At 37.9% G+C, this 15,043-nt stretch overlaps 2 protein-coding genes and 1 pseudogene across 3 annotated transcripts; all 3 read right to left on the reverse strand.

Annotated features, from left to right (window-relative positions):
* Nucleotides 1-751: 751 nt before the first annotated feature.
* Nucleotides 752-3,575, reverse strand: LOC110703642. Of its 2 annotated transcripts, none has more exons than XM_021881433.1 (3): nucleotides 3,267-3,575; nucleotides 1,560-2,042; nucleotides 752-1,355 (listed from the first exon to the last, which is right to left on the reverse strand). In XM_021881433.1, the coding sequence occupies exons 2-3, from the start codon at nucleotides 1,871-1,873 to the stop codon at nucleotides 902-904; spliced, it is 768 nt and encodes a 255-aa protein (XP_021737125.1). In that variant the 5' UTR covers nucleotides 1,874-2,042; nucleotides 3,267-3,575; the 3' UTR covers nucleotides 752-901. The 2 variants fall into 2 exon arrangements, with proteins under 2 accessions (XP_021737125.1, XP_021737124.1); XM_021881432.1 differs by having other exon boundaries at nucleotides 3,245-3,575.
* Nucleotides 3,576-7,406: 3,831 nt separating this feature from the next.
* LOC110703691 (putative F-box protein At5g55150) lies at nucleotides 7,407-9,133 on the reverse strand. The gene is made up of 2 exons (XM_021881482.1): nucleotides 7,980-9,133; nucleotides 7,407-7,515 (listed from the first exon to the last, which is right to left on the reverse strand). Exons 1-2 carry the CDS (start codon nucleotides 9,131-9,133, stop codon nucleotides 7,407-7,409), a joined length of 1,263 nt encoding a protein of 420 aa, XP_021737174.1.
* Nucleotides 9,134-9,708: 575 nt separating this feature from the next.
* LOC110703643 lies at nucleotides 9,709-13,787 on the reverse strand (annotated as a pseudogene).
* Between the last annotated feature and the right edge of the window lie 1,256 nt (nucleotides 13,788-15,043).

The raw sequence follows: 15,043 nt of genomic DNA on the forward strand, positions 1-15,043 counted from the left end.
CAGATCTTCTGAATGTACTGTATCATCGCGGTAATCAAACAACACTTGAGCAGTTAGAAAAAATCCTTAAGGAGTATATGGGATCAGAGGATGAGGCGAAGAAAAGAGAAACATATAAGTTTGCTCGTCTCTATGATCCAATGATTTCAAACAAAGAATTGTGCTGAAACGGTATGTGTTCTTGCTAATATAGACAAATTATGTGGGAGTGTTAGTTCAGGAGATGTTATGGGAATTGCAGCTATTTCTGTAATGGGTGATCTTCCTAAAAAGAGATGTAGGCAAGTTGCACAGAAAATCTTTGATTACTATTCAAAACCTGGAATGAAGGATAACATCCGTGTGCCGTGCCATTTTAAATGATAAATCTTGATCAAGATCAAACCCCGTTCGGCCCTCAGTTGAGAAATTCGAACCCGTTGGTATCTGTGGAGGTTGAATCAGTGAAAGTATTAGATATGTGTTTATGATTATTGACTGTTATATTGCATAAGTATCAATTATAGAATATGATGAATCAAATATTTACATTTGTATCAATTATTGACTCTGTTATTTTGCAGACTTAAAATATGTGTTTATACTTTCATCGCATTCTATATACACATATTTTTGACTTTTTCGAAGTTAGTTAAACAATTATGGTGCCTGCATTAGATCAATTTTCATCAACAATTTGGAACCCCCTGAAGATCTTTGGGTGCATCAACAATTTAGCTTGAACATATTAGTAAATAGCAAAACACGCTTGGGCATTAATCTAGTTTTATTTCAAACGACATCCAATTAAGATTAAATTCATAGTAGTAAACAGCAAACTGATGACATAATCACAATGGAAGAAACCTAATTCAATCCTGAGTTTGCTAAAATTTCCAAGCAATATCAACTGCATCACGCTTCAAGAAGGACGATAACAGGGAAAACAAGAGCAACAATTTCCCATTTCACATCTCAAGAATTGTGGGATCTTGCTTGCCAACAATAGAAGGTCTTTATCCCAATCCTTGGCATTCCTCTTGCCACCAACACGTGCATGAGTCATATTAAGGTAAGTGAGATTCTTTTGGCCTTCCAATATTAGTGATAGACCATCGTCACTTAATTTACAATACTTGAGTGACAAATGTGTGAGACAAGGAAAATCATTTGCAATAGAAATTGCTTCATGCACCTTTATATCACCATACAACTTTAATTTATGAATTTGATTCCAGAGCAAACCGATGCCTCGAACGCATGATGCATCACAATCCACTTCTACCAAACCTTTCCAACATGATGCAAAATCCCGAAATTTAAGTAGCTTAGGCAAACCAATGTTGCAGATAGTCAGGCTCGTAATTGAAGGCAACCTACAAGGCCAAAGCTTGATGTCATTGCAGTCATCATCATAGAAGGTGTTATATCAAATCTATTAAAATAGATTAATCTATAAAATTAAATGGAAACCAAATTAATCAGGACATTGCTCGGGGCAAAAACTAGTTATATCCAAAAACTCAAACCTGCAGTAAGTAATGGGGAAATGCAGGAAGGAATTTGACAAGCAAGCTTACCTTTGAGCAATGAAACGATAGGCATATATAGTTAAGTTCCTGTGGCGGAGTACAAGACTTGTATAATAATGTTGTGTGGGTAGGTTGCGATTGAGATGAAGCTCAATCATCTTCCACAACCTGTTGCGCTTCCGATATTGGCAATGAGATGTAGTGCTGAACACAGAGCAATCGCGCAAATCGAAGGCATGGCATGGTGGGAAGAGTGCATCGAGGGTGGCATTGAGCCAGGACTTGGACACTAAGCAAGTTGACAGGAGAAGCATATTCAGACCCAATCGCTTCATAATGCTAACCAATATTTCATGGTCCATGTCATCCCAACTTCTTCTAATGAGATGATTGTCACTCGGACTCTCCCCATCAACCTCAACAACTACATTTCTTCTTACATGCTTCCTCAATGGCAATGGCCTTTTGCCAATCAGGTCTTGGCCTTTTCTTTGGGTTTGAGTAGATCAGCATCAATGCAGTAGTTAAAAGCTACAAGGAATTAAAAATCACATTTAGCATCGGAGTAAACAAGTAAAAATCACAAGTAGAGAACAAATGGATCACATTTGCAAGCTATTACTCCCTCCGTATCAGAAAAAATGCAACCAACTTGCTTGGCACGGACTCCTAAAGACAAATTGCTAATTGTGAGTTAAGGGTGTTTTGGGGGGAAATTAGGAGAATGGGTTAAGCTGATTATGAACCATCATAATCAACAATTCAACACCACCACCTTAATCATCAACAACCACACAAACCACCATCATTGGTGGATCCAAGTTTTTTTGGATGCTGGTCTGGGTCACCACCGACTACTAATCAATAATTAATGCAAGAATATTATAAAAGCTAATAATTATTTTATTTTTAAAAAAAAGTTACATTCCAAAAGATATTAATATCCATATTACACCAAAAAAAAAATTACAATTGCTCTCTACGAGTTTTCATGTTTTAATATTGATCTAGAATATCATTAATGTCAACATTAACATATCTCTCTATATAAGTAATCAAGCAATCATTCAACGTTCAACATTTGGAGGAGGAGGATTTTGTGGAGGAGGGGGATTTTTCGGACCAAAGAAACTTGTGATATCACACATTTTTTTTCCTTTTCATTATGAAAATTAAGTTACATTATCAATTAGATTAAGCAAACCACTATTGCTTCAAAAATCCAAGTTAATTATACACACTAACTTGATAATAAAGTAAAGCTAAAACACTAATAGTAAGCTTAGCATTGAACATATACAAATTCAAGGCAATTATTCAAAATCACTAATCACTATATCCAATTGGCCACTACTAATATCAAATTCAAAAAATCAGAAAAGCAATTATCCAAACTAATCAATTCCAAAACAAAAATCAGAAACCCAAGGTTCTTAAATCTTACATTCTTACCCCCTAATTTCATAGATTAAATATGAAATCATCAATTTTACTAGTCCATTGTCAATTCATAATATCAATGTCAAAGAATAAAAAAATTAACAATTCAATATTATCAATTCCTAAAAAAATCAGAAACCCTAACTCCCTAATGTGATAAATTTAATAACAAATTAACAATTTCAAAAAACATACACACTAATTGACTAGATTAAATAATATAAACAATTCAATTAAGCACAAAATCAACGTGTATAATACGAAATTAAAAACTTAAAAATCAATTAAGTTACATAGAAGAGTCTAAGGGCACACAAGAAGGTTGTAGGAGTGGAGTGAAGCTATGCGGACGGAGATGGGTGGAAGTTGCGGCGGCCGGCGGGGCGGTGCGGTGGTAGGAGACAGCGAATCAGTGGTGTCAGTGTAGCGAGAAGAGTATGTTACGGAGTATTATGTCAATGTTTTGATTTTTCCCCTTTCAATTCCTTCGTTCAGCTTTTTTGTTTTTTCAATTTTTTTTATTTTTTTTTTTAGCTAGGTCACGGGACCCACGTGACCAAGGGTGTTTCCACTAAACATGGGCATGGGCCGTGCCGGCACGCGGGCGGCACGGGCTCGGAACGACTCCGGCCCGGACCGGCACGGCGGCACGACTCTGGCCTGTGGGCCGTGCCGTGAACACTTTTTTGGAAATCGGCACGGGCACGGCACGTAACACGGCGGGCGGCACGGCCGGGCACGGCACGGCACGAGCCCACCATATAATAAAATAATTTAATTATTTTGTATTATTAAATTATCGTATCGGCTACCGTCATATAATAAAATAAGTTATTCTTCAATTTTTTGTGTTTTCGGATTATCGCACTCGTATTTTTTTTTTTTATGATATGTGATAGATATTATATTTAGGATAATATTTGTCACAAGTTTAGGATATATTTAATGTATATTTTGTATGTTGATCGTATCTAGGAGTCCTTATCCTAGCGTTGTAAACTCTATTTATTTGATCAATGGTACACACTCCAGATTGAGGAGTTTTCCCGAAATCTAACATGGTATCAGAGCTTAGGTTTTGATCCTAGGAATAATTTTTTCAACGCTTCCGTATTTTCCCCTTTCTTTAGCAGCAATACCCTTTCTCTTCCATGGCCAAAGACTCGGATTCACCGCCACCTCCTCCCCCTCCGGCCAATGAATTTCACCCTGCCCTCACTGTTAACAACAACAACAGCCGTCCACCGCCGGCAGGGGTGGTGGCGGCGCTGGACGCGAGCGCAGCAACGGGGGAAGGGGCCGTGGCAAAGGCCGAGGCCGCGGTGGACAGGGTCGTAGCAACTCCCCTGGCCAGCAGCAGCAGGGGTCGACTTCTAGCACCCCTCAACAAAATTGGCAGCCCCAACAGCAGCCCAATTCACATGGGCAACAATGGGCCTCTCAACCTCCTTGGCCCAGTCCTCCATATTGGCCACAAGGGTGGGCTATTCCACCAGCTCCATTTCCAACTAATGGGCAGTACCAACCAAGGCCCAATTATGGTCGCGGACCACCTCAGCAAGCTTATACAGCAGGGCCTCCCTCTTACGGGCCTCCTTTGACTCCAACGGAGTTTGGCAGTGCTTACTCCTAGATGAACCTCACACCACCGGACAACGGTTGGTATATGGACTCCGGTGCTACGTCTCACATGACCAATAATACCGGTACGCTTCTTCCCCTCTTTAATTTAAGCACTAATAATCATATTTTAGTAGGTAATGGTCATCGCATTCCAATCACTGGTTATGGTCATACAACCCTCCCTAATAATTCCCTAACCTTAAAAAATGTTCTTCTTGCACCCCAAATTATTAAGAATCTTATTTCTATGCGAAAATTTACTTCTGATAATTCGGTGTCTATAGAATTTGACCCTAATGGTTTTACTGTGAAGGATCTTCGAACGGGGAGGGTAATAACGAGATGCAATAGCACCGGGGAGCTTTATCCACTCACCTCAAGCCCACCAAGCACATGTCTAGCCACTACTCTCTCTGCAGTCACCCCGTGGCATGATCGTTTAGGACATCCCGGGGCTTCTTCTTTAAGTTTTCTTAGGAGCAACAATTTTATTTCTTGTAATAAGGAGCATGACTCCACGTTTTGCAATTCATATCAATTAGGGAAACATGTTAGACAACCTTTTTATGATTCAAATAATAATACTTTTTCTGCTTTTGACATTATTCATGCTGATTTATGGACATCTCCCATTCGGGGCATCAATGGCCATAAATATTATTTAGTTGTTCTTGATGATTTCACTCATTATGTGTTGGCCATTCCTTTAGCTCAGAAATCTCAAGCCTACCAATCCTTCCTTTACTTTAGACAATATGTGCAAACTCAATTTGAACGTCCTATTAAATCGTTCCAAAGCGATCACGGTCGCGAATTTGACAATGACCCATTCAAAAAATTTTGCCTTGATAATGGTATGGTCTTTAGATTCTCTTGCCCACACACATCTTCTCAAAATGGAAAGGCCGAACGTATGATTCGGACCATAAATAATGTCAACCGCACCCTTTTATTTCATGCCTCTTTGCCTCCTTCCTACTGGTCACATGCTCTAGAGACGACCACTTATCTTTTAAATATTTTTCCCACTAAATCTCTTAAGCACATGACTCCGGCTCAGGCTTTGTTTCATAAAAACCCATCCTATGATCATTTACGGGTTTTTGGTTGCCTATGTTTCCCTAATCTTTCTGCAACGACTCCTCACAAACTTGCTCCTAGATCTACTCCTTGTGTATTTTTGAGATATCCCTCTAATCATCGTGGTTATAAATGCCTTGACATTGCAACTCGCAAAGTAATCATTTCTCGCCATGTTACCTTTGATGAGTCCACTTTCCCCTTCAAAAACTTGGAGTATTTCACACTTAAAGATTATGAGTTTTTGGGTTTTGATGACACATCTCCATTACTCACACACCACTACCTGCAACACTTTTCTACCCAATTTCGACACCAAGCTGGCCCAAATGCAGGTAGCCCAAATGCAGGTAGCCCAGTTCGAGTACTCGACCCACAAAACTCCCCTACCCGCACCCCACCTAGGCCCCAACCCGCACCCCAGCTGCCTTGCGGCCCACCTACCCCCTCACCAGCCCAGGTACACACTCCTGCCAGCAACCCCGCCAACCCGACCCAGCACCCTACACCTGCCAGCAGCCCGGTTTTGCCGGCACAGCCTTATACACAACCTCCTTTGCGTGGCGCCCCCCCCCCCCCTCTACAGCCCACACGACCTCCACCTCCCTCCCCTCGAGTCACCCGTAGTCAACGGGGCATATTTAAGCCTAACCCAAAGTACAGTCAAACCTCTTTGATCACTTCGGGTTCTTCTATTCACAAATCACCAATTCCAAAAAGCTATAAAAAGGCCTTACATGACCCTAATTGGAATGCGGCGATGTTTGATGAGTATAGTGCTTTAATTTAAAACGGGGACATGGGAGTTGGTGCCTAGGCCAACGGGGGTGAATGTTGTTAATTGTATATGGTTGTTCAAACATAAATTCAAGTCTAATGGTGACCTTGAAAGGCACAAAGCTCGTCTTGTTTGTGATGGCAGGTCGCAGGAAGTTGGTATAGATTGTGATGAAACTTTCAGTCCGGTTGTTAAACCGACCACTATTAGAACTGTGCTGAGCTTAGCTATGGCTAAGAAATGGTCGATACATCAACTAGATGTCAAAAATGCATTTTTACATGGTGACTTGCAGGAAACGGTTTACATGCATCAACCTCCGGGTTTTGTTGATCGGAGGGCTCCCACTCATGTTTGTCGGCTACGCAAGGCTCTCTATGGTTTGAAACAAGCTCCTAGAGCTTGGTACCAACGCTTTGCAACCTTTCTTATTAAATTGGGTTTTGTCATTGCTAAAAGTGACAACTCTCTCTTTACTTCCCGGCAGGGAGATGATATGGCATATTTGCTATTATATGTTGATGATATTATATTAGCTACCTCATCTGACAGGTTGCGCACAGGAATCATCTCTCAGTTGCAAACTGAGTTTCCTATGTCTGACTTGGGGTCTCTTAGCTATTTTTTGGGTATTGCAGTAACCCGAAAACCCTCTTATATGCTTCTTTCGCAGGAGAAGTATGCACAGGAAATTTTAGAGCGTGCAGGAATGGCCTCCTGTAAACCTGCCACTACTCCAGTTGACACTAAGTCAAAACTTAGTGCAGATGCAGGGCCACCTTTTCAGGATCCTACTTTGTATCGCAGTTTAGCAGGTGCTCTTCAGTACCTCACTTTCACCAGGCCAGATATTTCATATGCGGTACAACAGGTGTGTCTATTTATGCATGATCCTCGGGAACCTCATTATGAGGCATTAAAACGCATTCTGCGTTATGTTTAGGGTACCATTGATCACGATATACATTTATATCCTACTGTTTCACATCGACTGCGTTGTAAACTCTATTTATTTGATCAATGGTACACACTCCAGATTGAGGAGTTTTCCCGAAATCTAACAATATGCATTGTTGTTTTTTGCTAAATTAATAAAATTGTTTTTATTTGTTTATATAAACTTAAACATAATTATTAATTAGATAAATAATTTATATAACCTAAATTAAAATAAAGTTGTTCAAAAAATGTAAACAAATTATATTAACATTAACATAAACATAAATTAATCACATATATTAAGTTGTACTAAAAAAATATATATATATCGTTTAATTCGTTTTTTTTTCATTTATTAAAAATAAATAAAAAAAAATTAAAAAGGGTGGCACGATTTGGCCCGCGGCCCGGCACGGCACGGCCCTCAAGGCACGTGGGCCGTGCCGTGCCGTGGGCTGGGGTGTGCCAATTTCAGGCACGGCACAGCACGGCCCCGTCGCGGAGCCGGCACGACACGGCCCCCACCGCTGTACGGCCAGGCACGGCCCGCGGCGGCACGGCACGGCCCGTTGCCCATGTTTAGTTTCCACCATGGATTGGGTGTAAACCATATAGGAGTAGGATCAATGTACTCAGTTTCCTTTGCAACATAATCTGAAAAGTATATACTCTCTTTGCTGCTGCGAAAATCAGAAGCCTGAAATGACAAGGATGAATTCAACCCCAGAAACAGCAGCTTACCATGTAATGTTTCTTGTGACACCCATGAACTACTGATTGTATCAAACTTATAAACAACAATATTTTCAACGTCTTTGTTGATATACCGCGATACAAGTAAAAGCCCATCGTCATCCTCAGAGCTGACAAGATAATCGCGCAGCCTATTATCAGGCTTTGCACGAGGAATTTGAGCATCGATCACCTTAGTTGTTGGCTCAGAACTACGAAGGTCACAAATTGTGAGTTCATCTCCATAAAGTCCATAAGATAACGCTGAAAGTATACCATTGTAATATACAGCATCCTCAGTGGATCTGTGTGCATCAGGGATAAAATTCAAAGGAACAAAATTCCAACGTGTATCGCCCCTTTTGCAATAAGCTAATTGACTGCCAGATTGAATGATTGCAAGGGCGATGTAATCAGCTCCATCTGCAGGATAACAGGACAATATTATCTTCTTAACATACCAGTCTCTCATCTGAGTTAGACTCAAGTTTTGTGGGTATCCGTATTGGTTGCTTATCCTGTAATAGGCCTCAGGATTATCGAACAATTCAACATCAGGGAAATCAGAGAGCCGAGGCAAATTAATCCTGTCCTTGGAAATTGGGTTTAGGCAAAAGATTTCACCGGTTAACCCAACTATGATAAGGCAGCCATGAGATGAGCCAACAATTCGGTGAGGAGGAAAAACTTCAGGAAGGTTCAGATAGTATTTGCTGTCATCAGAAATAATGCTAATAAAATGACAGCATCTTTTATCTTGTGAACCTGCAGGCTCCTGCAGTTGTTGTTCAAGCAGCATGAGCAGAGGAGGGATAGCTACACGGTGGGTTGGAAGCTTGGGCAAAGTCGATGCCCAATCTTGACAAACCAATCGGAGAGACCGATAATCAGAGATTGTTGTGAGTTTATCTGCTATGTTTCCTAGACAATCGCCACAAATTTCAGACCAGGCCATCCCCAATCCACTCCAATATAGGACCATTTGCATTTTATTTATAGGCATAACACTAGTTATGCTGACCTTTTCCATTTTGAAAGTTAATTAGCACTCGAAACCGGGTTTTATGTATGAAATTTTCTGCTTGCAATAAAGCTTTTTCTTCAAAGACTGTTCTTGCTGTTGTTTTCTCAGACGTCAAAATGATGAAATCTATCATAATTAATAATCTATTTAATTCATCCACCCTGCTTTCTACAATAACAAACCATTTTGTGCTCAACTTGCATAATAAAACTGTAATATAAAGTTAATAACATAATGTTATTTGAGAATTCGCAATAAGACACCAAAGAGTGGAAAACAATACCACTAAACAGAACATGTTATTAGATGATTTCTTAGACCGTCTAACAAAAGCATCGATTAATACTATTCCCAAAAATAGGATTTACTACTCCAATCCACTAGTCTCAAAGCATTATAACCGACTTAGGCTTGTATGTGATCAAACTTGCCTTCAACACGAGCTTCTATATGGTGGCCCATTGAAGATTTCTATAGAAGGTGATATAATGTTACCTTTCAATGACTTGTACAATAATTATATTCTTTTGGCTTTGTTAAATGCACCGTCCAATAATAATAAAAGGAAAGAACTAGTCGTGTTATACTTTTATGACAAGATAAATTACAGATCAACTAAGGCATATGATAAAATCATTACATATTTACATCAGTACAAGAAGATTTCTCTATTAGTAAGCCAAGTTCACACTAATAATGCAGTAATTTTCATATGATCAATTGACAATGTCACATTTGATCAACTAGCTTCATCATAGCTGAACATGGGCGAACCAAGATTTTCAATGGCTTGGCTTTCTGCAAGTTAAACCCAGGCGCTGTGGTCATATCAACCAGGTTGTGATCAACCTTCTCCAACTCGAAACATTGGGTTAACGAGCCAATGGTTAGTCCAATGATTCGAGTAGCCAAACCTTCTCCAGGACAACTCCTTCTACCAGACCCAAAAGGCATCATTTTGTATCCTATCTTATGACCTTCCACTCCTTCAAATCTCTCAGGCCTAAAACTTGTAGGATCATCCCAAATCTTTGGGTCATTTTGTATAGCCCATAAGTTGATCTGTAGCATTGTACCTCGAGGAATATGATAGCCTCCGACGGTGCAGTCCTCTGATGATTCATGAGGGACTAGATTAGGGGCAGGGGGGTACATTCGGAGTGTTTCATTAATAATGCATCGTAGATAAGGAAGATGGTTAAGATCGGATTCTTCGAGCAACCTTTCATAGCCTATATGATTGTTGATTTCGGCTTTGGCCTTGTTAAGAACTTGAGGATGGTTGAGTAAGAGTGATAATGCCCATTCCATTGTCTCAGCTGATGTATCTGATGATCCTATTAGTAGATCCTGAAAATATACACAAATATTGAAGAATTGAATATACTGTTATATAGACAACTTGTTACTTGAACATCTTTTATAAAATTTTAACAAGCTAAGACATCAGTTTAGTTCTCTTTTGATCTAGATAACGATTGTCCTATAATCCCCTTAACTTCAATTATTAGACAAAACACTTTGATTTTTGAGGTGAACAATAAAAAAAAAAAATTAACATCTTTCAATAAAATATGCTAAAAAAAAATTAAATAAAACCTTTATTAACATCTAATAATAATAATAATAATAATAATTGAAATTTTTTCTGTGGAGGCGGATGCACCATGCTTGGTGCATCCAGTGTTCTTTAAAAAAAAGGTGGAATGAACATTTAGCTATTCAGTAAAGAACATATAGTTGTTTTGTAAAGAACATATAGCTATTTTATAAAGAACATCCAGTTTTATATGTTTTTTTTGTAAATCTAAAGAACATTTGTAATATTAGTAAAGAACATGATTATATTAAAGAACATTATTCATATAGTAAATGTACATTTGGTATAAATGATCATGTATGTATATGAAAATGTACATTTTACTGTATTATAATGTACATTGTATTATATTCTAATGAACATATATGTTATATTGTTGGTTACATGTTTTATGTACATTGTATTATTTGCATCATATAAGTATATGAAAAAAGAACATTTTACTGTATTTTAATGTACATTGTATTATTTGGATCTAACTTTTTCTAAATTTGTCTATTTGCTTGCTTTCTTCTTTGAAAATATATTAATCGGTTGATCTTCTACAAGAATTTCATTTTATTTCTCATTGCAACAACAAAATTATATCAAAATCGCAATTAATTTTCAATAAAATCAAATATAACAATTTTCAATCAAATTTATAAAAAACAAACACTCAAACTCAAAATAAATAAGTATGAATGTCAAATAAACAAGTATAAATGTCGAGTTTGGTCTTACCTTTCGTTTTTATTTGTCATCTTGAACAATTTTGGGCTCAAAATTTTGAAATTCGAAATTTTGTTTGAGGTTTGAGGAATTTAAATGGGTTTGAAGTTTTGTTTGGAGAGAGAAAGTGAACTTTTGGTAAAAAAAAAATTGAAATGATTTGTAATTAATGTATGGTAAAAAAAATTAATTATAGTACTATTTATCTATTTTATTATACAAAATTTCTTTTAAAAAAAATATATGTACAAAATTGTTGCATAAAAAACTGATGTACATTACAAATGAACACTATGTTCTTTTATGTATATGTCCATGTACATTATAAATGACTACTATGTTCTTTTATATGACCATGTTCATTAGTATATATCTGAATGTTCATTCCGCCTTTTTGTATTTTGGAGCGGATGCACCATGTGGATCGTGCATCCGCCTCCACGAACCAACTATTAAATAATAATAATAAAAAAAATTTGTCTGGAAGGGATTTATATGTTCACTATTTTGTCTGGAAGGACCTTATATGCTGAAAGTTGTCTAAAAAGACCTTATAAGTATGTTTTGTTGTTTGGAAGGACCTTGACATCGAAATTCGGCATTTGACTTTGATTCTCCGGCATTGACCCCCCACGTGCATGTCACATGGCATTAAAAAAAAATACTCTTTCCCTTATTTTCCCCTTAACATTGGAATCCGGCGTTTGACTTTGCTAGTGTTTTGAATGCTAGGGTTGGAGGGAAAAGGGGGAAAAAGGGAGAGGGTAATTTTTTAATGTCACGTTACATGCACGTGAGGGGTCAACGCCACAGAATCTATGTGAAACGACGGATTCCGATCAAGGTCCTTATAAACAACAAAACATACTTATAAGGTCCTTTTAGAAAACTTTCAACATAAAAAGTCCTTCCACACAAAATAGTGAATATATTAGTCCCTTTCAGACAAATTTTCCTAATAATAATAATAATAATAAATCTTATCAAATTTGTCACTATGTATATAATATATTTAAATTGTACAAGTATATGAACTAAGGGTCTGTTCACATTTACTTAATTTCAGTTCACTTTAGCTCAGTTCAGCTCCAATCAGTTCAGTTCAGCTCCTAATTTCCCTCTCTCATATAATATTCATTTCATTTCAGTTCAGTTCAGCTCAGTTCAGTAAATATGAATAGGCCCTAATTTAAAGTGGTTGATCATATTAATAAATTGTAGTTAGTATATCATTAAGTACTGTAAAAGTTTCTAATGTAGTCGAGGTAAATTGTTAGAAGTAAATAAATAAATAAATTGTAAGCACATACCAAAATGATGCCAAAGATGATATCATCCTTGTAATACTCTGGCTCTGACTCTTGGAGCTTAAGCAACACTTGGATCAAGGGCTTCATCACCACCATTGACTTCCCATCATCTCCACCTTCAACCTTCAACTTCTCCCTATGTTCCTCCATCACCTCCCTCAAAACCACCCCTCGCTCCGCCTCGAATCTCTTTAGCTCCCTGTCTTTCCACCAGTCTAACCACCAAAGACATGGCACCATATCTCCTATACAAGCATCATTAAACAACCTCAACATTTTAGCCAACATTTTCCTAAACTTTTCACTCTTTGCAACAATCTTTGGATCATTAACCTCACCTCATCGGAGCGTATGCTGGCGAGTAGCTTGAGCCGGTGAGACGAGAAGATTTCGATGGTGGAGATCCTCCGTAGGTTTCGCCAGTGAGGTCCAAGGAGCCCAAATGAGGCTGGTATAGTCATAGGCTAAGTGTTTTGCGGTGAGGAATACACTCGGACTGTTGCAAAAAACGACGTCGTTTTTGGCAAGGCACTCCTCGGCGGCTGAGGGTGATGAGATAAGGAGAACCGGACGTGAACCGAACCGGAGCGAGAGGATTGGACCGTACTGGTCCGCAAGGTTGGCTAGGGTCTTGTGAAATGGCTCCTTGAGAATGTGGAAATGACCAATTATGGGAAGACACGTGGCGGGGCTCGGAGGGCTTTTTTGTAAATTTTTTCGAAAGTGGTATTTTAATAGGTAGAGAGCTATGATTAATAATAGTATACTGTACAAGTATGTATTAATCTCCATGTTTAAAGCTAGATTAATGTGAATTTACTATATTTATTTTTCTTAAGTTAACTTTGGAGATATAAGGAGGAGATTAAGACAATATCTTGGAAGTTACGTTAAGTCGTTAAATTATAATGTATGATTTGGTATAAGGGTACTTGAGTTGTAATATAAAACTAAGGAGATAAAGATCTGCATATGTATGTCACATTATGGGTTGACAAATTCATGTGTTTATGCTTTCTTTTCTATCAAGTAATTAAGGTTTGACCAAAATACTATACATAAATAAATAAAATGAGAAATATACCACTTGCCACCTTCATGGTGGCCTCGTGGAGGTTGCATGAGAGACTACTTCTTTTGATGTAGACATGTAGTGCAATGGTCTCATGTTAAGAGGGGTCTAGGGGTGTTAAAAAAAACCCGATCCGATTGATCCGTCCCGATTACCCGATGATCCGAGAAAAATCCGATGGGTAATTTGTCAAATTTTAACATTTTTTCGGGTAAGGTATCCGACCCGACAAAATAGCCTGGTCACGGGCCGGGTCATGGGGCACACTTTGGTTAACTCGGGTACCCGACTACCCGTATGTATCAACAACAATATTTTTAAAAAAAAGCCACCTAGGGTATTAATTTCAAGAAAACACAACTAGGCGCCTAGCCTCTCCTCTCCTCTCCTCTCTCTCCTTCTCAGTTTCTCACTCTAAAACACTTTTCCATCTTTTATTCTTCAATGTTCTTCTCCTACCTTGCTTATAAAGTTATAATACAATATTTATTCCTCTTAACTTCTGTAGATCTCGTGATTGATTATTTATTTGCATTTTGGGTCTTATTCGAATTATGGGGGGAGTGGGTGGTTCGATTTGTGAGGGCATCTTCACTTTCTGGGTTGTAATCGAGGAAAGGTGGTGGACTGGACTAGTGGCAGGGGCGGACCCACCTTTAGTCATAGTGGGTCCGGTGACACAGTATTTTTTTTTTAAAAAAATATCAAAGAGACCCCTTATTATAGATAGGTGGTCTCTTTGATGCTGCTATTGGTAACAACAAACAATATCAAAGAGACCTCTTATTAAGATAGGCGATCTCTTTAATGCTGCTATTGCTACAAAAGACTTGCTGTGGTTTTTTTTAAATATTAAAGAGACCTGTTATTTATATAAGAGGTCTCTTTGATGCTGCCATTTCACAATTTTTTTGCGCTACTTTCTTTTTTCATTAAAGAGACCAGTTATATTTAATAACTGGTCTCTTAAGTTATCTCACTTTTTTTGTATAATTTTTTAATAATTTTTTTTCCCTTTTTATATCTTATATTTGTACAACCAATTTTAATATTTCCCCATAAAGCTTATCAATTAACTAAAAAATCATAAAGTTAATTCAATATAATAATTTTATTGTACCATTTGTTTATAACATGTTATTTGTAGTATTTTCGACTTGTAAAATTGAATTCTTAAGTACTGTATTTGGTTGTGGTATGAATTTTTGTGTCCTATTTTTGGA

Source organism: Chenopodium quinoa, unplaced genomic scaffold, assembly GCF_001683475.1.
Source record: "Chenopodium quinoa cultivar QQ74 unplaced genomic scaffold, ASM168347v1, whole genome shotgun sequence".
In the NCBI taxonomy this organism is placed as follows: Eukaryota; Viridiplantae; Streptophyta; class Magnoliopsida; order Caryophyllales; family Amaranthaceae; genus Chenopodium; species Chenopodium quinoa.